The sequence below is a fragment of the Pezoporus occidentalis genome, unplaced genomic scaffold (genome assembly GCF_034315485.1).
Source record: "Pezoporus occidentalis ecotype Australia unplaced genomic scaffold, CSIRO_AGI_Poc_V1 ctg170, whole genome shotgun sequence".
Classification (NCBI taxonomy): Eukaryota; Metazoa; Chordata; class Aves; order Psittaciformes; family Psittacidae; genus Pezoporus; species Pezoporus occidentalis.
Genome location: NW_026913532.1, coordinates 613,158 through 640,676, shown reverse-complemented (window position 1 = coordinate 640,676; position 27,519 = coordinate 613,158). Strand labels below are relative to the sequence as shown.

The 27,519-nt window shown below is 40.8% G+C and overlaps 1 protein-coding gene across 8 annotated transcripts in view; it reads right to left on the bottom strand.

Moving 5' to 3' along the window:
• Positions 1–27,519, bottom strand: part of SSBP2 (single stranded DNA binding protein 2) — a 185,094-nt gene that overhangs the window by 117,884 nt on the left and 39,691 nt on the right. For all 8 annotated transcript variants that reach the window (XM_062613882.1, XM_062613887.1, XM_062613884.1 and 5 more), the window contains 2 exons: positions 24,144–24,205; positions 22,388–22,472 (listed from right to left, as the gene is read on the bottom strand). In XM_062613882.1, the coding sequence (XP_062469866.1) occupies positions 22,388–22,472; positions 24,144–24,205 (147 nt within the window). The remainder of the gene's footprint in view (positions 1–22,387; positions 22,473–24,143; positions 24,206–27,519) is intronic.

The following is a 27,519-nucleotide window of genomic DNA, read 5'->3' as shown; positions in this document are numbered from 1 at the left end:
AGGAAAGACAAACCAAAGGAGGTGGAAGGTCAGACTATATGTTATTACGCTATTATTTGATTATTTTTAATGAAATCAGTGAGATTATACATACGAAAGGATGGGAAGGAGAAGCTAAAAACGTCAGCAGGGATCCAAAAGCAGAGAAGAGGCAACTGAGATGGCAAGTATGCAATGTGATGATGCCTGAATGTAAACCTGTTCAGCAACAAAAATGGCAGAGCTGGAACAAAAAAAAAAAGGCAGATAAATCTGTAGCAAAAGGAAGCCGGGCTGGTCACAGGATTTCCGCTGGAGATACTGTGCTACATGAGAGCAGAACTAGAGGAAGTGGATGCTGGGAGACTGCCAGGGCAAGCAGTTGGTAGAGAGGGAAAAAGGGACAGCAGAGTTTACCTAAGAGCTCTGTTCAAATATACAGTTAGGGGAAGAAAAATCCAGGAGACAGAACAAACAGAGGTCAAGACCTGCAGTGTTTGCTCCTGCCTAGAACAATTTGCAGGCAACCTGAAAGGATTAGTCTTGTCTTCAGATAGGAAAAGGGAAAAAAAAAAACTTACAAAGGAAATTATGGATGAGAATGCAGGAAACTGAAATGTTGATTACCTTGAAGTAATAATTATCTCCAAGAAATCTCCCCTTTGATTTGTGGAATCCCAGCTTCCCACTGGCAGAGAGCACAGATGTGCAGAACTGGACGCCTGTGAGTTATTTCTGCATGGCTAAGCTACTGGTCCCTTGATCTAAAAGAGGTTTTGATCCAGTACTCACTACAAGTTCTCAACAAGACTAGAGGTTTTTCAGTCCTCAGTTTTACATACCAGCATGTCAACATTCAAGCAGTTCCTGCTCTGATCAACCACAGCATTGCAGGATTAAATACATGCCTCCTCCCCTTCAGTGATTGTTGGGAGCAGTAACAGAACACAAATTCTTCAACATGCAATTGCATTCAACACAAGCACTGCTGAAAGATATACACTTGACATTATTTCACCAATTAAATACTGAAATTAGAGGCAGCGTCATTTTGAGACATACAGATTATGCCACTTGCATTCACCATTACCTATATATGTTTAAACATCTTGCAAATATATATAGATAGTAGCAGCCTGGGGAACATAAAGAAGGACTACAGTACCCTGGGAGAGGTGGTTAGGGACTCTGGCGCTCAGATTATCTTTTTGTCAATTCTCCAGGATACAGGGGAGGACCTTAAAAAAGCTAGGATTGGCCAGATTAATAAATGGTTAGAAAAGTGGTGCCATAGTTGGGGGTTTGGGCATCTTGAGCACGGGACTCGAGTTTGTAGGCCAGGTCTACTGGGGGCTGGTGGAGCTGATTTTGGTAGGCAGCTTGCCAGACTGGTCAAAAAAACTTTAAACAAGATGTGTTGGGGGAGGGGGGCATCATTCCATCCCAACACACCCAGTCAGTTGCCAACACCTGTAATAAATGTTCAGAGCAATGTAGAGATATTCCAGACGGTCCAGCCAATGAGCCAGCTTCATTTGGAGTTCAGCTCAGATGCCTCTATACAAATGCCCGTAGCATGGGGAACAAACAAGAGGAATTAGAGATGTGTGCACGTCTACGGGGGTATGATATAATAGGCATCACAGAAACATGGTGGATGGCTCCTATGACTGGAGTGTTGGAATGGAAGGTTACAGGCTCTTTAGAAAAGACAGGTCTGACAGGCGGGGAGGGGGAGTTACCCTTTATGTTAGGGATAGGCTGGAGAGTATGGAACTCTGTCTGGGGACAGGTGAGCAGTCCACAGAGAGTTTGTGGGTCAGGGTTAAAGGGAATATAGCTATGGGAGACATTACTGTGGGGATCTGTTACAGACCACCTGATCAAGGAGAACCTGCGGATGAAGCACTCCATAGACAGATAGGAAAAGCCTCACGCTCGCAGGCCCTTGTCCTCATGGGTGACTTAAACAACCCTGGTATCTGTTGGAGGGACGGTACGGACCGGCACAAGCAATCCAGGAGGTTCCTCGATTGTGTGGGAGACAACTTCCTCCTGCAAGTGATACAGGAGCCGACAAGGAGAGGTGCCATGCTTGACCTTGTGCTTACCAACAGAGAAGAGCTCGTTGGAAATGTGATGCTCCAGGGCAGCCTTGGATGCAGCGATCAGGAGATGCTTGAATTTGAGACAGGAAGAGCGTGCAGCAAGCTCACTGCCCTGGACTTCAAGAGAGCAGAATTTGGCCTCTTCAGGAACCTGATCAGTAAGGTTCCATGGGATAAAGCCCTAGAGGGCAGGGGGGCCCAAAGCTCTTGGTTGATATTCAAGGATCACCTGCTACAAGCTCAGGAGTGTTGCATCCTGACTAGAAGGAAGTGCAGCAGGAGGGCCAGCAGACCTCCTTGGATGGATAAGGAGCTGCTGAGGAAACTTCAGATGAAAAAAGAGGCTTATAAAAGGTGGAAGCAAGAACAGGGGGCCTGGGGAGAATACAGGGATGTTGTCAGGGAAGCTAGGGACCAGGTTAGGAAAGCTAAGGCCCAGTTAGAATTAAACTTGGCTGGGGATGTGAAAGACAACAGGAAGGGATTCTATAGGTATGCAGCAAATAAAAGATAGGCAAGACAGACCCTCTCTGGAAGCTATCAGGAGAACTGGCTAGCCTGCATTTGGAGAAGGCTGAGGTTCTGAATGACTTCTTTGCCTCGGTCTTCACTGGCAAAGGCTGTGAGCATACCACAAAAGTCTTGGAAGGCAGATACAGAGACTGTGCGAATGAAGACCTTGGGCCCACTGTAGGAAAGGATCTGGTTCAAGACCATCTTAAAAACCTGAACGTACACAAGTCCATGGGTCCTGATGAGATCCATCCGTGGGTCCTGAAGGAGCTGGAAAATGAAGTTGCGAAGCCGCTGGCCACCATATTTGAAAAATCATGGCAGTCATGTCAAGTTCCTGACGATTGGAAAAAGGGAAATATAACCCCCATTTTCAAGAAGAGGAAAATGGATGACCCGGGGAATTACAGACCAGTCAGTCTCACCTCTGTGCCTGGCAAAATCTTGGAGCAGATTCTCCTGGAAACCATGCGAAAGTACATGAAAAACGAGATAGTTGGTGACAGCCATCATGGTTTCACTAAGGGGAAATCCTGCCTGACCAATTTGGTGGCTTTCTATGATGAGGCTACAGAACTGATGGACAGGGGTAGAGCAGTTGATGTCATCTACCTGGACTGTCCCACACGACATCCTTGTCTATAAATTAGAGAGACATCAATTTGATGGATGGACCACTCGGTGGATGAAGAACTGGCTGGATGGCTGCACACAAAGAGTTGTGGTCAATGGCTCAATGTCCAGCTGGAGATCAATAACGAGCGGTGTCCCTCAGGATCGGTGTTGGGACCGGTCTTGGGTCTTGTTCAACATCTTTGTTGGTGACATAGACAGTAGGATTGGGTGCTCTCTCAGCAAGTTTGCTGATGACACCAAGCTGTGTGGTTCAGTTGATACGCTGGAGGGAAGGAATGCCATCCAGAGGGACCTTGACACGCCTGTGAGGTGGGCTGATGCCAACCTCATGAAGTTTAACCATGCCAAGTGCAAGGTCCTACACCTGGGTCGGAGCAATCCCAGGCACAGCTACAGGTTGGGCAGAGAAGAGATTCAGAGCAGCCCTGAGGAGAAAGACCTGGGGGTGTTGGTTGATGAGAAAATGAACATGAGCCAGAAGTGTGTGCTTGCAGCCCAGAAAGCCAACTGTATCCTGGCCTGCACCAAAAGGAGCGTGACCAGCAGGATGAAGGAGGTGATCCTGCCCCTCTACTCTGCTCTTGTGAGACCTCACCTGGAGTATTGTGTGCAGTTCTGGTGTCCTCAACATAAAAAGGACATGGAACTGTAGGAACAAGTCCAGAGGAGGGCCACAAGGATGATCAGGGGACTGGAGCACCTCCTGTATGAAGACAGGCTGAGAAAGTTGGGGCTGTTCAGCCTGTAGAAGAGAAGGCTGCGTGGAGACCTCATAGCAGCCTTCCAGTATCTGAAGGGGGCCTGTAGGAATGCTGGGGAGTGACTCTTCATTAAGGACTGTAGTGACAGGACAAGGGGTAACGGATTAAAACTTAAACAGGAGAAGTTTAGACTGGATATAAGGAGAATTTCTTTCCTGTTAGGGTGGTGAGGCACTGGAATGGGTTGCCCAGGGAGGTTGTGAATGCTCCATCCCTGGCAGTGTTCAGACGAGGTTGGATGAAGACTTGAGTGGCACGGTTTAGTGTGAGGTGTCCCTGCCCATGGCAGGGGGTGGCTGGAAGTAGGTGATCTTAAGGTCCTTTCCAACCCTAAGTATTCTATGATTCTATGAAATCTAGTTCAAATTTCACTGTAGTGCAATCCAGCCTTTGGTGCTATCTTTGTTAGGAGCACAAATCCAAATTGTTTTTAAAAAAGGTTCTCTAGAACCAAGTCCAAAAATTATTTTTTCAATAATCACCTTAAGAATTCAAGTTTGGGTGCAGTAATGATGATTTTCTTTGACAAAGCCTATATAACACCATTACTTGTGGAAAAGATTATTTTATTTCTTGATCAATTGCTCTGGGAGTCTAAGCTGCAGCATTTTCTGAAACATCCCCATCCTCAATCATGCAGCAGACTCTCCAAATCCCTACTAGAGTGGCACTACATTAGCAGTCAGGAAAATTAACCAAATCCTGACAATTTACATCCTTATTTACTCTCTAATCCTCCTGAAATTCCCCAAGAATTTTGCGGTAGAAAACCAGATTTTGCTCAAGAACAATGGACTTTATTTTTTCCTTATTAGACTTCATGTTAGGAGCACTGTTTCAGGACCATATTTGTACACAGTTCAATCTAATGAGGAAAAAGGGGTTTTATACCAAGCAACAGATGAAAGCTTCGTTCCAGGACACAGTACAAAATTAATGCAGTATCTGAACTACTCAACACAACTCAGCATTCTAGTTTGCATCTAAAAAAAATTAAAAAACAGAGACACATTCTGTATTAATTGCAAATCTCCATAAATAAAAAAACTGGAGAACTCCTCATATACAGAAAAAAAGAAGTCAGTTACTTTAAGCAGCAGATACAAGTTGCTGGATATAATGGCGAATTTATTAATTTGGGATTGGCTGTTCAGTTAAAAAGCTGCCATACAGCCCACATAAGAAAACAAGCTATAAAAAAATATTGTTGTACTTAATCCATACCTAGCACAGAAATAAAAACATATTCCACAGTCCGACACTGTGGGCTATTGCGCCCACCTCTTTATTTCTTCCATAGTCAAGGTTTAACTTTGGCAGCTGCTGAAAGACAGAAGCCCCTGGACAGTATTAAGCTGCAAACTGCTGAGCAACTAGAACAAGGAATATTGGCAACACTGTTTAGATCCAAAAAGAGTACATTTAGAAACCAAGTAACTGGAAACAAGACTTGAACCAATTCCATGGTTCATCAAACACACACAATAGTAAGCTGATTCTAGTGCAGTTACAGGCAATGAATCTGAATGCCTGTCAGGTCAGGACTGAAAACTAAAGCAGAGGTCTTGGTGAGTCAGGAGTTGTTGTCTGAAACAGCCACTAATGCTTGAAGAGGTTTGGAGAGAAGGCAGAACGCACCACAAGGCTTCTCACAAAGACATAGGCAGGGCTGCATCTTCACCGATAGCAGTTGTGAACCATAAGAGAATGTTAAGGAAGTTCAAATTTAAAAAAATAAATAAACAAACAAACAAACAAACAAATAAATAAATAAATAAAGTGGGATGGGTGCGACGAAATGTAAAAAGCGAAATAACTTAGCAGTGTAGGAGTGGTGGACTACCTGAATAATGGTGACAGTGAGTTGAGAAGACAAGCAGGTATTCTGTCAAGGTTGACAGCCAGTATTGAGAGATTTGAGAATCCCTGAGAGACTACTCCTTCAGACTTCTCTTTTACTGTTTTATTACAAGACACTAAATAGATGTACAGAAAGTGAAAATACCATTTTAAAAACAGAATCAGCAAGCTAAAGGTATTTGTTCTGTTGTGCAGAGCCCCAAAAGCATAGGTTCGATTTGTCTACCGTTAGTTGTGCCTGCAAGATGGTATCATCAGGCTGATACTAGATGGTTTATGAAAAAAAAAAATGGTTGGTTACGTCTCCCAACAGTACAATGCAGTACTTCCTGCACACAGCAAAGCTGGTATTAAAGTATTAACTGACTTCCCTTAAAATAGTTTCAAAGAAGTCAAGATTCAGATCTCAAATGAAGAAGGTAAATATATGCAGAGATCTAACACTGCTGAATATACAAGGAAAACACAAGCAAACAAACTGTTGTCTCAGCTTGTTTATTATGTGCACGCACAAAGAAGAGTGGTCAGAGTGGTCACCTCATCTTTGCATTCCAAAACATTATTCAGAATGTCTTTTTCACTGATCTGTAGGGGAAATCATAATATTTCAGTACTTCGCCAGAATCAGGGAGGAAGGAATCAAAACCTATCATGTAGCTTCTGCTAGTTACTTAAAACCACCAGACCGATTTCTGAGCTTTACAAAACACCTTTTTGCTTAAACACTAGCACTAGTGGTTTTCACAGTAACATTAACACTAAGCAAGAGTAATTTGTTTTAGTCAATCACTTTCTACTTATTTTAAAAACAAATAAAATGTAAAAGAAAAATATTGTGGATTTTGTGATTATGAAGCCTTCTTTTATGTTTCTCCATTATCCATTTCAAAGGACATTTCAATACCTGGATTGGGCAAGGTGTCTGGCACTGTCTCCACCCAACATCCTTGTCTCTAAACTGGAGAGGCATAGATTTGAGATGGACCACTCTGTGGGTAAGGAATTGGCTGGATGGTTGCACTCAGAGAGTTGTGGTCAGTAGCTTGATGTCTAAATGGAGATCAGTGACAAGTGGTATTCCTCAGGGGTCTGGTATTGGGTTCAGCATCTCTGTCAGCAATATGAATAGTGGAATCAAGTACCCTCAGCAAGTTTGCCGATGACAACAAGCTGTGTGGTATGGTCAACATGCTGGAGGGAAGGGATGGGATCCACAGCGACCTTGACAGTCTGAAAGGTTGGAACCATTTGAACCTTATGGAGTTCACCAAGGACCAGTGTAAGGCCACCAAATCACAGAATCACAGTATCATTATGCCTGGAAGGAACCTCTGGAGATCACCCAGTCCAACCCCTCCTGCCAAGGCAGGGCACCTGGAGCAGATTACATAGGAACATGTCCACATGGGTTTTAAATGACTCCAGAGAATGAGACTCCACAATCCCCCCCGCCTCTGCCACCCTCAATGTAAATATATTCTTCTTCATGTGGAGGTGAAACTTCTTGTGTTTTAGTTTATGACCATTGCTCCTCATCCTGTCGCTGGGCACCACTGAAAAGAGTCTGGCTCCCCCCTCCTGGCACGTGTCTTTGAGATGTTTATATGCATTAATGAGATCCCCTCTCAGTCTTCTCTTCTCTAGACTAAACAAGTCCAGCTCCCACAGTCTCTCCTCATAAGAGAGAGGCTGCAGACCCCTGATCATCCTTGTAGCTTCTGCTGGCCCCTCTCCATTAGCTCCTTGTCTTTCTTGTACTGAGGAGCTCAGTACTGGACACTGTACTCCAGACGTGGCTTCACCAGAGTCAAGTGGATGGGGAAGATAAGATCCCCTCCCTCGACCTGCTGCCCAATGCATCCCAGGATACTATTGGCCTCCTGGCTGCAAGGGCACACTGCCAGCTCATATTCAACTTATCATCCTGGAAAGCTCCAGGAAGGAAGATACTGAGCCAGAAGCATGCAAACTGCCTATTTTTGTCTCGATATGGCTGGTCAAGCTTGCTTTCCAGAAGCTATGCAGGGTCCAAACACTGAGTGTCTACCCTTGAAGAGTCAAACCGTAAACCAGTAAAAAACCTGTGCTTCAACAGTGAAAACACCTTTTTTTTTTTAGTGTAAGCAGAGCAAAAGGCACCTGGCCTGTAAGGCCTGATATCTATGAAAGAGTACACATTTGTACGTAACACATTCAAATGAAAGTTTAAAGATGGACAGGTTCAGTTATAGGAAGCAGAACAGGAAGCAATCAGCCTGGAGAACTGCACCACAGCTGTGCAACTGCACGTATTTTAAAATGTTTAAGTAAGATGCATGATCCATGATACAAAAATGGATGCATTTCAGTTTTGCAGCTTCAGTAGCTCAATAGCTTGCTTAGTCAGCAAAAATGTAACAGAAATTACTACAAAAAAGGCAATTTTCACTGACAGAATTCTTCCAGGAGAAGATGTAATATATGTGCTTAGGTAATGGTTGTGTGCAATTGCTTATAACACACACAGAAACAATAATTCAATTTCTGCTATTAACAAGGCAGTATCTCAACAACTGCAACATTTGCCAGGCCTCATTTAATAAAGTTGAAACACGTTTTCTGACACGGCTTCCAGCCACTAATAAATAGAATATCCAATATGTAAGCGACTTACAATCTATTTCTTTAAATATTTCTTTTGATCTCAAACTGAAACTATCAGTAATCTAAAATGGTAAGAGAACAGGTATTTGAATTACTGTGTTTTACTATAACTTTTTAAAACCAGAAATGTCCTAAGAGAACCAGGGTATACCACATCTTTTATGTGGCCAATCTACAGAGTCCTTTTGGTTAATCCAGTATTACCCAAGTATCAAAAAAATTGCCTATTTGTTAAGAACAAAGATACTACTACAGACACATATACAAACTGAGCCACAACTTGAAAGAATAAACCATGAGATTAGAAGGGTAAGTATCCTAATACCTATACACACACTCAAGTCTCTTAAATAGGCAGCCTGATTTACAATAGCCAGAGCACCTCTGCAGTTCATCTCACTACAATAAAAGCTTCTGCATACTTCAGAGATTTTGAAGGGGGACAAAAAAGGGGGGGGGGAGGGGAAGAAAAAGAAAAGGGCTACTTAAACTAGCAAGAACTTCTAGCCAATCTTTAGGCACGCATAGTTGAGATTTTATTCACAGTGACAAAATCATCAGAGCACAAATTACTAGTTCTTTCAGCTCCTGCTCTGTTTGAACATATTTTTAAGGCGCATAACAAAACCAGAGGTTTTTAACCATCATTCAAACCTAGGCTTTACAGTACTAACATTAACAATGTTAACTGGGCCGTTTCCAGTTAACGCTATTAACAAAACATCCTCTGCTGCTTCTGCCAGCTCTATTTTTGAACCAGCGGGGGCCTGCGTTACACAAAATCCCACTCCCTGAGAACAGGGGACAGGAACCTCATTAACATCAATCCCCTGTGGCTCACAAGAACAGAATAGCTGGGGTAGCTGGAGTGCACTGCAATGCACATACTGTCACTCAACTACCTTTTCAGCTATTAAGATTGATTTATTTTGTATCTTGGTTAGTTGACAAATTAAGAAGAAATTTCAAAAAAAAAACATTTCAAGTTGTAATTTTCTTCTTTTCCATTTATTTTGAAGTTTTTAGGTCATAGGCTGCTCAACAGCAAATGCACTGTGTGTTAGGCTGTCTAATCCACAGAAACATGGACATGACATGGCCACTGACAAATGTTTCAAAGACTGGCAGAGTCAAAGAGTGTCTTCTGGAAGGATGCGAAGGCTCCAGACAACATAATTTGCGTGCCTACTGTGGGATTTAAATACAATACAGCTGATAATAGGTATTAAAAAAAAAAACAAACCACAACCTTCTAGAAACCTCAGCTCTGCCCCCATGTAGCTTATGAGATGTCTAACTGCTACTGCAGCCTGTTTTGTTAAATCCAAGTTCATAGTCGTTTAACTCTTCCCAAAAGTGCCACTTTCTTAGCAGCTTTGCTGTTCAGTGCTTGGACTGCAGTTCCTCTTCAGTACAGCTCCAGAAACCAGGCATTCCCAGCTGAACTACACCAGGAAAACATTTGCGCTCTGCTTCATGGGAAGGGTAGTGCTGACCACCATTTTCCTGAAACAACTGCTAGGGATTCAAACCTCCACTTTTCCTCTAAAAATGGCCTGTGAGCACGGTGAATCATTTGGGAAGTACATAATCATGTATAGGTTTTTTTTTTATTTTGGGACCCCTGCTCCCCAGATGGACTGGGCTGCACCGCCCTACAACTTCATCCTGCAGCACAAGAGGGTAGTAAGGGAGAAGCATACAGAGTGCAAGGATGATATTTACAAACAGACTATTTAGGTAATTTACAAAACAGTAATCCAGCCTCTAATGATGCCTCCAGTATGCAGAAGTGTCACCTCATCAAAGATTACACTGGCAGTGGTGGGCAAGTTACCTCAGCCCTTCCTTTCTCCTGACAAAACACAATGGTTCCACCAAAGGAACAGTGCTGTTCAACCACTCATTTTTTCATTCCATTGACCATCCATCTAGAGATATCTTTATAAACATAGAGCCATTTCTGCATAAAGGTACTGGGAAAAATGAGTTCAGCCTGAAGCAGACACCTTGGACAGACAATTCAGCTGTAATGGCTAAAGTTTAAGAAAATGCTGAGTACTAAACCCAGGCTCTTGAAAAGAATCTGGGACAGACTCCACTTCATAAAAGTATTACATATATTGAAAGAAAACAGAAAGTTACATTTTATTGTGTGCTTTAAGTAAGTGATAATAAAAAATACATTTATTACTTATAAAGGTTCTAGAACTACTACTATGGGATGAGATGACATCTGGCGACAGCATATAACATTAGAAACCTATTAAAGCCCTCTTTTGAAATTATCTTCTTGGACACGCCTTCAATACTACCTTCTTGAGCTACTCTGGATTTCAGGAAAATGAATATAAGCAATGTCAACCTTACTGTGAAAATTTCCTCTTTTTTTTTTTGCACCCAATCATTTTCCATCATTCACTCAAGTCATGTTTCCTAAGCAATCACGCAGGCTAAACCAGATATTTTTAAAAAATAATGAAAGCTTAGCTCCTTGTACAGCTTAAAAACATGATTTAGGGAACAGAAGCTTCCACAAAACCCTCCACATTCTGTAGTGCTGCAGAAAGAATTTACTAACAATACCAGTTTTGTTCCAAGAACAAATTCTGCAAATTATCAGGAAAAACAAAAGGGATGTAAAAGAGCTCCCTTTTTTTCCTGTTAACGGGGGGGGGGGGGGGGGGGGGGGAAGGGGAAAAGGAAATAACAATTTTCCCTATGTCTCACTGCTAAAATGGCAATAAATAAAGCCTCGAATTTGATAAAGCAGGAAGAAGCTTCATGTCAAAGCACGGGCTGAATATTCCTTGGGGTTCAGAGAATGTACCATATAATTCCTTGAGAGTTTACGGTGTTATGCTCAGCTAGCTACTGGAATTAGCCCAGATCCAAGAGACCACCACAGCTGAGCATCAGGAAGACCACCAACAAAGACAATACAAAAACTCGAGATGCTGATGGATCCATAAGTTAATGCTGGAGGAAAAGGTTTCCCCAGAGACAGGGAGAGGAAGGCTTCCTACCCTCCAGTGTCAAGGACCGAAGATCCCTGCAAATGCTCAGGGTACAGCCATTACACAGCAAGGAAAAACAGTTGGCAGGATGCTGTTTATTGTTAATTTTGTTTATCTTTCAAGGGAGGAGGGCAGTCACTGCAAATGATAAATTAAACTATCCAACTAGTGGAAAGTAAACTGTTCTGAATGAGCAAAAGCCAAGACAGCAGCTGGATCTGACTCAGGAGTCGTAGGAGCTACATTCTTGTGATCAATCAGTCCCCAAGCCAACACACTTCCAACATATAACAACGGGGGGAAAGCAGCTGAAGCAAGAAAAATAAAGCAGTTGGCAACAGGAGTCAGAAAACACCACACTGCTGTACACAGAATAACATAAACCAATTAAAATAGTGGGAAGACAAATGAATTTTGTAAATTAACAGCTAGAATGAAGTAAAAAGCTTTCTGCAGAGATATGTAAAACCCCTCTCCAACAGTTTTGTCCTTTTCAACAGAAATTTTAAGATTTCCTTCACAACAGAAAGAATTGGAAAAGGGTCTCTTTGCACATGAGTATGCAGAAAACCCCAGACTAAATAAATAGCTGGTTTCTATATTGAGGAATAACTCTGAAATCAGATAGTAAACAAGAACGACTCACTGTATTCATACTGTTTCCTATGATACTGATACTGCAAACATATATGAGAATTTAAGAGTATTCACATGCAAAATGCTACCCAGCCATGAAACTGTTCGTCAGATTGGGGCCAAAGTCCCTGATCCTGCCACTGGATCCGCAGAGGCAGATCACAACATCTGTGTTAATGAGGTCGTACTCCACAGAGATTGAAGTGTCTGCCTTTACAAAACTCACTGCAAGTCTTACTCATGTAAAACTGATTTATGAAGTGCAACATCACACTCCACTTTGTGCACTACCTGTACACTTTTCTGCCTGTCTCTTGAAAAAGACATTAAAACTCACCTCATGTATTATATTGCCTTAACTATATTATAGTTGAACTTCACACATTTCACGGGCTGAAATTTCAGGTTTGCAATACATTTACAGACCTGGAAGCAGAACTGGAAAATGTGTTCCAGATACTCTATGGCTCAGAATATAGTATTTGTCATACACCTTATAAAGAGCTTTGTCTTCCTTTTCCTGTTACAGGTTGTGGACCTCTTCTGGTGTGAATTATGTACAGTACTACTTTCTCAGCAGGGTAAATTAGCCTCTGAAGGGTTACAGACTACTGCACTTCAGTTCTGTTATCGGTACCCTCACTAACTGGCATTTTGCGCATGCTACTGTGACAGCTCTATGGAGGTGTCCACTTCAGTTAAGGAAATGTCACAATGAAACAGCATATAATGACAAAATGCAAAGCAGATTTTCACCTTAAGTCAAGCTTAAGTTTTTATTGTCCTTGATTATGTCACAATCTTCATCTTTCTCTACGTATACATGTACGTAGAGAAGACATTTTCCCCCCCCCGTAAAACATTCTGTGCAAGCTCAAGAATCCTTGTCAGCACAACTGCTGGTAATATTAAGACATTAATCTGGGAGAAAATTCAAAAAGACTGTTATCTGTTCTGTGTGACTCATGTTATATAATGTGCACTTTGTATTTACTGCAATGTTTGGATGGTTTGGCTGTGACAGTCCTAGTCAGACATCAATATCCATGTTCCCTCAAGAAGCTTGCCTGCTTTTCCTCCTCATTACTTCATTTTTCACCACCTCTTGTAAGGCTTAGCTGTTCAGCTGTTCTTAGTAAGAGCTGCATGTCTCCCCCAGTTTGTGATCCTCAGGATTCATCTTTCATCATATTAGAGAGCAGATGGAAATTATAGTCCTTTGTTTTTTTCCTGGACTGCGTTAAGCAAATCTGAAATGAGTCACTTAGGCGTATTAACACATTGTGCAGAAGTAAGACTCTCACTTTCACTTAACGCTGCAGTACTGGCTTGCACTATACACAAGCACATTGCTGCATACACATGCACATACGGAAGCAAGCACTTTTGCAGAGCCTTCAAAATACCTTTTCCTAATTAGCTCAGAGAGAAATCTCACTAGCTAAATTGGAACTGCTGAATCCAAGCATCTAATAGAAAGCTACCTAAATCATTTAGCATTATAAACATCAGACAAAATCCTGACAGGGAAAATAAAACATCAGAAGAAAGAATACCAAGGGGAGGAAGAGCACGCAGAGGAAGTGGGCTGTTGAAAGGCTTTAATCCAACATTTGCTCTCTATTGATCAAATGTTTGTTCAGTACTTTATTGATGTAAAGCATTATGCACAGTGTTAAATATTAATGCCAGAAGATCTTTAAATTCAGAGCATTTGTTAGTCAATTTAAGACTCCCAATGTTACTAAGCTTAACAACTTAACAATTTACTTAACCTCCTTTAGTAACTTTCTGGAGCACTGTAAAAACATACTGAGTCCACTATGCAATAAGTAAGAATGACGTGTATATGTCAACAATGTTTTTTAATGCTACTAATATAAGCAAATGTTTATAAAGGCGACATTTCTCAATGCTACTTAAAACTCCCAATAGGATGTATCTTCTCATTCTTAAAAGCAAAATAAATTTGAAAGGAGCAAAGTTTCTACAACTTTCGAGGGAATATCTAAGATCCACAAGGTTTACACTTCCATACATTGAATTATTTAAATGCAAACGTACGTATGCATTAAGTGCTTCCACTTGTAAAAGAAACAATATCCTCTCTCCACTGAAACCTTGATTTTAAGTTCACTCCAAATTATAAAGCTTAAAACTCAAAACTGTAATACAAGTCTCACTGTGGTAGTATAAATAATCCATTATAGCAAACAAACCAAAAAATTATGTATCAGTAGAGTTCTATTCCTAATACATCGGGAGTATTGAAATTTTATGCTGATACATTTAACAACTTCGCTCTGTGAAACGGTTGAAGTTAACAACTGTTCATCAGAGCAACCACAGAGGAAAAGAAATAGCAGCATCCTGTGATTCCTATCAATCTGGTTGAACATTTCCAGTGGAGGCTTCCTCCAGGCAGTAACTTATGTCATACCTCTACAGAAGTGCCTTGGGTTTATTTTGATTTTAAAGAAAATGCTAGACTTCAGAACACAGAGAACTGAACCCACAGAGACATCTATTCTGGAGTAAAGCATCTAGTAATTAAACAGTGTGTCTATCAACATTAAAAATATCTCTTATGCCACCTTTATGAAATGCGACAAAACATTATTTTGCAACCAGCTTTACCTGTATATTATAAAAAGTTTAACTACTGCAAAGCAGCCGGGGCATTGCAGACATTTTCTTTAGTCTTCTGACCTCTACCTCATCCTGTGCACTCCACATTATCTCTTAGACGACTGACTTCAGTTGCGTCTTCAGATACTCGCCTCCTTTACTCCAAGCAGAAGAAAACAGAGTTTTGTCCTATTTCATGAACTTTCATGAATGGTTTCACATATAGTGTATATAGATTTTTTTAGTGTTTTCCTCTAAATAAGTACTTTTTTTTTTTTGCACAGAACATTCCCCCTTATTAGAATGGCCATTATCTCCTATTTTTTTCAATGAAAACGAAGCGTAAAACCGTTCTTAGAAAAGAGGCACTCTTTCAACATGTCCACTGCCTCTCTCTGGGAACTATGAAAGAGAAGCTAAACTGCCTTCAGGGAAGATGGTGGTTCCTCATACAGTCAAAGGCTTCAATTAACTCAAACTAATTATCCATTTTACTTTTAAATTCTGAGAAAATTAAATCTCCACTCAAAAAAAAAAGAAATGCTGAAATTTGGGGGAGGAAATGTTGCTTTTTCTCTCTGAGACAAATGACTAGTCATATAAGAAGAGGAGCACAGCACAAATTTACCTGTGAATCTGCCTCTATAAAAAGAAAAAATTAGTGGATGGCATTTCTGCATCACATCTTAACATTTGTGACACAGAGTAGTTAAATCTAATAATTATATTATCCAGTAGTTGATGGGAAGGAATTATGCAGGAGGATGGCAGAAGCAGAAAGAGCACATCTTCCAATACTTTCTTGGTGGGTTGCTTAACAGGAAACAGAAAGAAAATAAACCTGTATTTTCCTGCAAAAGGGGTCTCTACGATCCAAGGAAATTACCAGTTGCTCAACTCTGAAGAGCAAACAAAACCAGTTTCATAGTCTTGGAGAGAACAGTGCAGCACATTGAGATACACCTACAAATAAGGTGGAGCAAATCCTGACACAAATCAATGCAGTTGTGCAGAAAGTAATGCCCACTTTGATTTGGGGTTGGAGCATGATGTTAATTAATCCTTCCCAAGCAACTGCATTAAAGAACATCCACTAGGCAGTAAAATCAAAGACTGAAAAAGTTAAGGCTGCGTGCGCACAATTCTGCCAATGACGCTGTACAAGATTCTCAGACTGTGAATCACTGTCCCTTCTAAACCTTGTAGAAGGGCTGTCTGTCCTCCCATGGAGACATTTACCTCGTTTCACATTAGTGTTCCTATACAACTGATGGCTGAAGGAAGATAAGAATTCTAAGCATTTTATCACGTTTTTCAGATTTACAGTGTTTTGGTTGCAAATATGATTTCAAAGCAAACATTAGACTTCCTTGGTCTTCTTTTAACCTTTCACATCTAATATGTCTTACTACTGGTATACCTGAACACAGAGAAGTGAGACATTTGGTGGATAAAGAACTGGATGGATGGCTGCACACAAAGAGTTGTGGTCAATGGCTCAATGTCCAGCTGGAGATCAATAACGAGCGGTGTCCCTCAGGATCGGTGTTGGGACCGGTCTTGGGTCTTGTTCAACATCTTTGTTGGTGACACAGACAGTAGGATTGGGTGCTCTCTCAGCAAGTTTGCTGATGACACCAAGCTGTGTGGTTCAGTTGATATGCTGGAGGGAAGGAATGCCATCCAGAGGGACCTTGACACGCTTGTGAGGTGGGCTGATGCCAACCTCATGAAGTTTAACCATGCCAAGTGCAAGGTCCTACACCTGGGTCGGAGCAATCCCAGGCACAGCTACAGGTTGGGCAGAGAAGAGATTCAGAGCAGCCCTGAGGAGAAAGACCTGGGGGTGTTGGTTGATGAGAAAATGAACATGAACAGGCAGTGTGCGCTTGCAGCCCAGAAAGCCAACCGTATCCTGGGCTGCATCAAAAGGAGCGTGACCAGCAGGTCGAAGGAGGTGATCCTGCCCCTCTACTCTGCTCTTGTGAGACCTCACCTGGAGTATTGTGTGCAGTTCTGGTGTCCTCAACATAAAAAGGACATGGAACTGTTGGAACAAGTCCAGAGGAGGGCACGAGGATGATCAGGGGACTGGAGCACCTCCTGTATGAAGACAGGCTGAGAAAGTTGGGGCTGTTGAGCCTGGAGAAGAGAAGGCTGTGTGGAGACCTCATAGCAGCCTTCCAGTATCTGAAGGGGGCCTACAAGGGTGCTGGAGAGGGACTCTTCACTAGGGACTGTAGTAATAGGACAAGGGGTAACAGGTTCAACCTTAAACAGGGGAAGTTTAGATTGGATATAAGGAAGAAGTTCTTTCCTGTTAGGGTGGTGAGGCACTGGAATAGGTTGCCCAGGGAGGCTGTGAATGCTCCATCCCTGGCAGTGCTCAAGACCAGGCTGGACAAGGCCTTGGTTGATATGGTTTAGTGTGAGTGTCCCTGCCCATGGCAAAGGGGGTTGGAACTTGATGATCTTAAGGTCCTTTCCAACCCTAATGATTCTATGATTCTATGACATGCTCTCTGCAGAATAAAAAGAGCAGTAAAGAAAGGCATTTCATTCGTGTTGATAAATGCTATTAACACAAAAGGGAAACGATATTGTTTTAACAATGGAATGAGATGCTTTCATTTCCTAACTACTTACAAAAAGAAGAAATAACCTGTTCACCGGCTGGACACAAGTAGTACCTACACAGCAAAAAGAATCACGTTTGAAGAACATATTCTGAAGGTGAAATTACAGATACAGTGATGACCAGTAAAGACATAAAGGGCCTTCCGCAACTGTGCAGAACTCATGTAAGGAGCTGACAGGTAACTCAGACAAAATGCATTGCTTTTGGTACAACAGTCCCTGATCATCGCTGAGCAAGTATTTCATGATCCTGTATCATCACAATTTGGCATTTGTCCCATCAGTGACACTGAATCTATCATTTTATAGATTATCTCCGAGGTCTTCCTTCCTTCCCTCCCCAGTACTTGTCATCTCTTGTACTTAGCGATGATTGTAAGCTTTTGTTCTGATTTTCTGTTTTAAGCAGAAGGAGTTAACATGCACTCTCCACAGAAACAGACAGCTGGAAAACAGAATCTAGAATTCAATTTTCAATAAGAAAGCTGGGAAGACCTAGAAGCACAAGCTGCTGTAGCTAGGCTGCCTTACAGGAGATCACAGTAGCAAGAGCTGGGAAGGTGTCATGGGTAAAATACAGTCTGGTAACTTGTTCACTCACTTCCCCCCTTTCTTTCCCTCCCCCTACTCCCAGAGGGACGGAGAGGAGAATCGAAAAGAACGCAACTCCCACGGGTTGAGATAAGAACAGTTTAGTAACTAAGGTATAACACAAATCACTACTGCTACCACCAATGATAATAATGATAAAGGAAATAACAAGGGAAGAGAATACAACACCTCACTACCAGCCGACCGATAACTCTCCCCCCAAGCCCAACCAAGCTCTGACCCATACCTCCTCCAACCCTGCAGTCTCCCAGCCCTTCCGGCTAACTCCCAGTTACCTCCTGGGCATGACGTGCTGTGGTATGGAATACCTCTTTGGTCAGTTTGGGTCAGGTGTCCTGTCTCTGCTTCCTCCTGGCTTCCCCTCCTCCCTGGCAGAGCATGAGGCTCACAAAGTCCTTGGCCAAACCAAAACATCATTGTTATCAGCTCTGCTCCCAGGCTGAAAGTCAAAACACTGCACTGCACCAGCTACCAAAAAGGAGAAACATGACTGCTACTGCTGAACCCAGGACAGAAGGCAAGAAAATCAACAGCTAAAACAAGTTCTTCCATCCCTGAGACACAAAAGGCAGAGGAGTAGTTCCTGTGATAGACTACCTGGAAAAGACTGTGTTTAAGTTAAGCATGAGTTCAGAGCACCCAGAGCATTCAGCAACAAAATACAAAATTTCAAAAATCATTATGAAACAGAGTAAGCTTCTGTGCATTTAGATCAACAAAAATCTGCACCTAAAAGAGAGTTTTGTGTGGGTTTCAGAAGTAAAAACAAGTTTAATGAAACTAAACTAAATCTATTCTTATTGCAGAATAGAGTTTCACTGTGCTGTGTGAAAGTAAGGCTTGAGATTTACAGTCACTTCCAACTAATGTGTAATCATGCCTTCAGAGAACATCTTCTCCCAGGTCTTTCATGGCAATCTTCAGTCCAAAAAAAGGATGTGAAAATATTCATAACCACTCAAATTCCAAGTACTACTAACGATAAATGAGGGGGTTTGGGGCATTTAGGGCAGGCAAATGCCTCAGTTCTGCTGAAGAAAGATGGGTCCAGAGAAGAAAGTGGTTAATTTTTTTTAATCATAAGTGCAAAGTGCACTCTGCAAAGTGCAGAGACACAACTTGTTCTTATGAAAGACTCACAAAGAGATTTACCAGCCATCCAAATGTCCAAACACCATGCCAAACAACTTCTATGAAAATTTGATTTATATCACTATGACCTTTAAAAGGACTAATCTGGACAGAACTGATTATAGCATAGTCTTTAATACACCCTACAACCCTCAGATAAAGCTAAACTCCTTTTCATACAGCTAACAAGTCAGGCGGAAACATGGTATCAGCTTATGAGACTGTACAGTCTCTGGGGCAACAAATGTCTTTTTTCTTATCCTGCAAATTTCCTGGCATTCTTTTGGAGCCCATAAAAACAAACAAGATACCCTTACTCAAATCAGAAGTGATCTTTCAAAGAGCTGTGAGGAAAACACCAATAAAATCTTACCTGAAAAATAATCAAGATTTTACTAAAGTAAATTTTTAGTAAATTTTAGAAAAAGAATCAAGATTTTACTAAAAAAATTTTACTTGTGAGAATTAATAGATCCCTCTTTGCACAAACACCACATGGAAGAGCTTCCATTGTAAGGACCATGAGAGAGGGACACTGGACTATAAAAAGATCTTAACTGTTATGTACAGAAATAATCTTGTAAAGAAATACTTTTCAGGTATCCCTCCCCAAACCCAGGGTACAGAGATGTGAGTGAATGGCCAGGCCTGAGGAAAAGGAGAATGGTTACTTGTGGCAGTCAGAAGTTCACTGGTAAGGGTGCTGCTGAAAAGTCATCATTCTTCTTCTCCAAGTAATCACAAGGTTTATATTTTACATCCCCTTCTGACCCAGTATGTTTTCATGTTGTAAAGAAGCGAAATGAAGGCAGGAAACAAGGTGAATATGGGAACCTGCTTCTTTCAACAGAAGATTTCAGTTCAAAACCTAGAAAAATGAGATCTTAACTAGAGATGAAGAGGTAAAGAAAGAAAAACCCATTTTACAGTGACAGCTAAATTTTGTCTCAGAACATCTATGTAAATGATTTTTCACAGGACTTCAAAGCACACAGAAGTCTTCCTCCAAGAAAAGTAATAAGTACCTGGAAAAGAAACACAGGGGCTTTTCTGCTCCAGACAAGCTATTTCTACCACAATGGCTGCAGCACCAATAGCCTAGGTGAGCAAGCACCACTTTTTTTTCTTGAGTTGCCTAAAATATGAACAATTTCTAATTCTAAATCATTTACATTAAAACTTCCAGGCCAGGACCCATCTCCCTAATCCAGCACAGTGACTTTCATGACATGCATGTCTTTTCAAGCCTAAAAATATATAAATGTACCTAAAGAGTTCAGAATCTTGATCACTCAGAAGAAAACATTTCCAAGTAAGTCTCAATAGAAAATAAAAATAGAATCCCTTTTAGATAATATGGAGGACCTGCAAATACTTAAAGCACCAGAATGACTACAGAAAATCGCCTTTTTAAAGTCAGAATAGGCCTTTGCTTTTCTATTTATTGCATTTTTAGTACTGATGAACACTGTTAGTACTGCAGTTACAGCCTCCACCTTGCAGTCACTTCATGTTCCTGCTGTCAGACATGAAAGATTCTTCTCTCATTAGCTTGATAAATACCAAAAGTTGTAGTAGTACAGTCTGAACACAATGAAATAACACTTCCAAACTCTTTCTCTGCAGAACAAAGATGCTACTATAGAAAGAAACCTGTATGCACATACATATAAGAAAGTTTATATGACAGCTAGTGAAAAGAATTTGGGTTTACTGTTGTTTACGCAAATAGCCAACAACAGACTCAGAAGTACAGACTGCTAGGCACAGACAAGTTGAGACTCAGTTTTCTTGATTAGGCAGAGCTGATATTAGAGGGAACTGCACAGGCACTCTTTTCCAGGACAGCATTACAGAGTCCAAGGAAAACCCTGCTAGTCTTCTAGAAGCATGTAGAAGCATACCGTGATTTTATTTACCCTTCATCAGATATGACTTTATACAGTAACTTAAACATCCAGACAATCACAAAACTGTACCACACACAGATACATCGTAATACACATCATAATGCAGACAGAACTGAGCAACAAGGACATGTGATATTTCAAGACCTGTAGAAGTTAAAAACACTGGAAGGGTGATGCCAGCACAACATTTTTTTACTTGCTGTTATTTTGCTTCACCTACTCAAATTCTCAGTATATCTCAAAATTTAGATTCAACAGCAATCAATGAAACTCTCATGAGTTTTCTGTAGAAATATTGTTCTGCAGCAAGTAGGCAGGATTTCCAAGACAGTGGAAAACACTCGAGGAAAGAGGCTTCAGAGTTGAACGATAAACTCAAGCACGGTCAGTAAAGGATTTTGTCAGTAAAAATGAAATCACCAGATGGACAGAAGCTCATGTAGTAAAGGAACCCAACTGAATTCCATCCTAACTCTGGAATGAAGCTACACATTTCTGGGGAACTCCATTTATGCTATGAGAATGGAGAAAGTGGAATGAAACTGTTACAACATTTTGGACCCTAGTTTCTAGAGTAACATGTCTATCTGTTTATTTATTTATTTATTTATATTATTATTCTTGTCATCATCAACAACCTCCTCCTCATCATAATCATCATTATTATTAATCATCATCACCACCATCATTATTATTAGTCCTTGCAGGCAAAACACCAACAAACTCTCTGCTGGGATTTGAACTAAGTTTCAGAAGCATCAAAAGTGGCATAATAATTTTGCCCTTTACTCCTCCCATTCTCTTGGACCACATGATTTTACATTTAACTTACTCTATGGCACCTACGTGTTTATTATGCTGATGAAAAATACCTACTTCAGGACACAAAAATACTTGGAAAACAACTACATTTTAAGTGAGTATGACCCTGACAGAGGCAAGAGGATCAATTCCATCTGCTTTTTCTTCAGCATCAACAGAGGACAGATATTTGGACAGGTCACATCTGTGCTTCCATTTGCCTTGTGCCTTTGTCACCAGTCTGATGTGTTCACGGTGGGGTGGACAGAAGAACATTCTTCATTTTTCATTAGCACACAGGACAGCACTTTTGATCTCTGAGGTAGCTTCCAGGAGTTATTATGTTGCTGGGCAATCAAAGTATTAGGCATTCCTAATTCTAAGGCATTCCCAAAAAACTGAGAACTTACAAATATGACACCTACATTTTTGAACCACTGTGTTGCAAAAAATATTTCTCTGTTGTATTTATACATACAATTAATGAGAGTGTGGTAAAGACACACAAAACTTACATAGTCATGAAAGGCTTTTGCTTCACTTGAATGTTCACATGTTTCTCGTCTTTCCGGAGCTGCACAGTACAGATCCCAAAATACACTGCAAGTTAACAAGATACAGAGATGGTGAGAAGATCATTGTAATACTCGTACAGATTTTATGGTGTATGCACACCACACACGCATGTTCATATATAGAAACAGACATACCACTTCCTTGCCAAGGGATGAAAACACTTGCCTCTTAAGAAAGAATTTAGCTTTGCAAAACATCTATGAGAATTCAAGTCCTGATATCTGATTCTATGAGGAAAGCAGTGCTGTATTCCTTTAATACCACTGTAGTACAGACCAGGAAGATAGTCTAATATACAACGTTCAAGTGTATAAAGTGTATTATTGAAGATTTGCATTTAACCTCATCCCTCTGACAACTGCTGCAATTAACTATCACAAAGTGTGGGAAGGGATGGATTTGTAGTAACATGAAAGGGCAAGAAACTGGAGAGAAAATTGGGAGCTCTTCCAAGGTCCGACACAGGCCTTTAAAGTTCCCAGAGAAACAGGTGTGTGTGGACAAGAGTAGGAAATAGATGGTTATGTTCTTGTTAGTGAAAGGAAATTATAGTGCTCCCACTGGTCTTTCTCCCCTTCAAATAGAGTTATACATGTATCAGTTCCAACACAGAGTTTCTGGAATGAAACTATGTGTATGAAAAAACAACTTGAAAGGATTTTTTTCTTTTTGCGAGAGTTTCAGAGTGTTTTTCTATTGGTTTAGACTTAATCCTTTGTAACTTAGTCCAGCACTGTAATAAGGAATGTGGGCAATTTCAGCACTCTGATGCAGACAAGCAAAATTTAGGATAATGCAGACATCAGAGATACAAGGGACACACTTTTCTTAGACAGGTTCCCATCACATAGCTAAAAGCTGTGAAAGAAAGGTCAATGAAGGTGTCATACACACCTTCCATGCAGCTGTACAAATCACTTGGGTTCAAAATGTTTAAAAATGTTAATTTCTTGTACTCCTGATAGTTGGATATATTCTCTGCAATTCTTTCAAACACAGGTATACTGGATATATTCCAATCAGGTGACAACTAATAAATATCACAGCTAAACAGCACTGACTGTGAATGCTCTTCTCTCCTTGGGAATTCTACACACACAAACTGGTGTGTCTCTGCACACCAGTATACGTAAGCACATGCCACCATGCATAAAAAATTACAAGTCATCCTCATGTCTACTCATCTTCTGAGCTGAGAGAAACTCCGCAAATGCAGACACTGCAGCACCAAGCCCATGCTAATGCACACTGCCTCCCAAAAAGGCTAGTAGTTTGAGTTCAGCTAATTTCTGTCAAATCCTATTCCCGTGACTAGAATGTGGACTGTATGCTGAGGAAACTCGCATCTGTATGCAGAGTCTCTGTACTTACAGGTTTTTTTTAATGCAATTATTTAGGATACGTAGAATAATCTCTTAAATGCACCACTTACCAAAGGTGGTGAAGAAAGATATGCACACCACCTTTTTCAAAGCGGCTTTCTTATCAGCACACTACAGTGTTTTCCTGTATGTATTATCTGTATATTTTTCCATATCTAATTTTCTGGTTTTTTCATTCCTTAACAAGAAACTGGCTCTTGATCCTCATCTTCATGTTCCTTTTACAACATTTACCTGAATTTCCTGCCTCCAACTGCTAGAACTAGCAGCTGGCATATTCTGAAAGTGAGAGGAAAAGAAAATTGATACTTACCACCACCAGGAATGCAGGAATCCTGGGGGCTCCCCCAGTGTGATGTTTTTTTCCCATCTTATCTAAAACAAAACATAAAAACGGAGGTGCACATTTCTGATGATGGTGACTAAAAAGCATTACATAATCCATGCAGATTGGGGAGGGGGGGGAAGAAGAAAAGGTTTTGTAGTTATGAAAGGTTTTATCATCATCAGTTTCAGCAGCCATATCACTTCATTATAGTTACTAATATAGCTGATGCTTAAATTAAAGTTTTCTTACTTCAATAAAGCATGTTTTAGAGTATTTTTATTTAGATTCTATTTTATTTAGATTCTGAATACAATGTTGTTAACAATGTGCTTTGTATCACTCCACTGAGATGCGCATTATTGTAAGGTCAAAAATGCATGACCAATGGAACAAAAAAAAAGAAAGTGTTAAAAAGTACCCTTAAAATGACGTAAAAGATTTTCCAAGGAAAACTAAGAAAAACATAGAATACAGAACTAATGTAACTGATTCAGCAGGTGGCAGTCTTCCCTCCACATCCAAAGCAGGCACTGCTTTATAATCCTCAAGGAATGCTTTACTGTTAGAGGTACATTAGCTATAACTCCTTCTCCCACCATGCAGTGACAATGCTAGTTTGGCTTGGTTTGTCTGTGCTGGCAACCCCTCCTGAACAGCTACGCTGGCTGTGATTTCTTTCCCACCCAGAAAGCCTAGTTTGCTTAAAACTGTTTTCAAAGGAAATGCTATTTAAGAACTCTTATTACCCTTGACTTCATACTTTTCTTGTTGACCAGCAAACCTATGAAACAACATAACGCACACTGAACAGCATTCTGCCTCTCTGCAATGCTTCCCAAATGCTGTGTCTTAGTGATAATCACACGACCATTTTATTGAAGCCATAGTCATTAGTTTGCCCTGAACTCCAAAATAAAGTACTTTGGGCTATAATAAAGCCCGTGCAACTGCTGAAGGAACTCTGCTGCAAGTAACTGAAAGTCCTGCTGAAATCCATACAACACTGTACAGAAGAAATGTCTCATGTTAGAACTGGGTAGAAACTACGGCGTTGCAAGCACTCCAAATTCCTCCAGTTACAACTATACATAGCATTCTTTCCTGTCCAATTTTGTTAATAAAAATTTTGTTAAAAAAACCCAAATTGTATTCTCCTCTAGAGACAGAAGTAATGGCAGACAGAGGATTGTTTTAATGAAATGCTTAAACAGCCTTAATATGAAAGACATTTAAAGACATATCTATAAAAGTACCTAAAAGCTTTCTATAAAAGGCAGATATAGTGTTCATTCTGCTAGAGGCATTGGTAAACCTGGCATTTTCCAAAAGAGAATAAAACTGATTCTCAACTTGATTTCCACATCTAATTCTTCAGAAATTTATACACATCCAAGTTCTGCCAATAGCTTGGAGGAGAATATGTAGCCTGTATACCTTAAAATGTTCTTTGTACTCATATGGAGTAGCCTAGAATAATTTTGCTATATTGTATAAATGCAAATATTCGAAACTAATGTCTCTTAAAAGTATTTTTAAAATGTAACCTCGAGGCACTACCACTTCTGTTGGTAAAGCAGAATGATCCAACTGCATGGCATTTAACCTCACAACCACCAAGTAACAATAGTTAATATATAAAAAGCATAATTTTAAAAGCTGCTGTTTAAGCACTGGCAGATAAAAGTATTTATAAAAATGAAAAATGCAAATAAAAGCCAAAGCTACTGCAAAGGTATTACACACTCTTCAAATAAACTTCTCTGAGGCATGCTTGCTTCTCACATGCACTGGTAATGGCTTGGAGAGACTTGTGTTAATCACCAGGAATACTGAGTGCCTCTTCAAAAGCAACATAATGAAGAGATTCAGCATACAACCAAAATAAAAAACGGTTAGTGAAGTTGAAAAATCATTCACTTAAAAGTTAAAATCATGTCTGTGTATAAAGCCCTCACTACGTCTAACCAGTATCCTCCTCTTCAAAGCAGGGCTTAATAGGGAAATTACCCATTTCACAGATCTTATCCTAGTCCTTTTTAACAGGACATATTTAATATTGAGAAATTTATTCAGAGAAGGAGCATGAAGGGAATGCAGAATTTGGTCTTGTTCGGAGGGAGTTTGTTTCGATTTTCAAACTAAAAAAAAAACCCATGCTTCTGTCTCACATGGCAGATGTCACTATGTCTGATAACAGAGACTTAAAAAGAACGAATTATAAAGAATTAATTTAGGAAAAATGCCATCATTGACAACTGTATTGATTAAGGTCATAGCTGAGGACTGATTAACTGGGAAATGCCCACCTTCCTGCTCCAGCCAATTCTACTATAAACCAATACGATACAGCTGCTGGGTTACTTCATGCCATGTCTTGTGAAAGGAAGTAAATTTGCAGACCAAGATACCAGAGTTACAGCCAAGAAACTGAAGGTCTGCTACCAAGAGATCCAGGAAAATGCTACGTGAGTTTTAGGCCCTGTGTTTCAGAGATGGAAACAATGAAGCTTTGAAGGCTGTCCTCACAAGGACCACAAAGCACAGCCCACCTTGTACTTTAAAGCTCAGCAAAGCACTTCCTAGACCCTACTGACTCATAGAACGACAGAATCACAGAAAAGCTCAGACTGTAAGAGCCCTTGAAAGATCATCTGGTGCAGCCTTTTGTGTGCAAGAGAACTGTGCTTGTTTTTACTGGTAGAGAGTTATTTTTCTTAATAATAGCTAGTATGAGGCTATGTTTGGATTTGTGCTGCAGTGTTGGTAACACATTTTCATTATTGCTGAGCAGGGCTTATACCACCACCAAGGCCTTTTCTGCTCCTCACTCCACCGCCGAGCTGGCTAGCAGTGCACAAGAAGCTTGGGGGCACACAGCTGGAAACGCTGACACCAACTGACCAAAAGGGATATCCCATACCGTATGGCATCACGCTCAGCATGTAAAGCTGGAGGAAAAAAAATGAAGGGGGAATGCTTGGTTCGATATCATTTGTCTTCCCAAGTCACCATTACACATGATGGAGCCCTGCTTTCCTGGTTGTGAATGAACTGCCTGACCATGGGAAGTGGTGAATGGATTCCTGCAAGTGTTCAAGGCCAGGTGGAACAGGGCTTGGAGCAACCTGGTCTCATGGAAAGCGCACCTGCCCGTAGCAGGGGGCTGGAACTGGACAACCTTTAAAGTCCCTTCCAGCCCAAAACATTCTGTGATTCTACAAGTATTCCTTAGTTTGCTTTCCTTGTCTGTGCAATTTTTCCTTTACCTATTAAACTATCTTTACATCAACTCACAAGTTTTCACACTTTTCTGATTCTTTCCCTTATCCCACTGGGGATAGGGAGGACCAAGTGGCTGTGT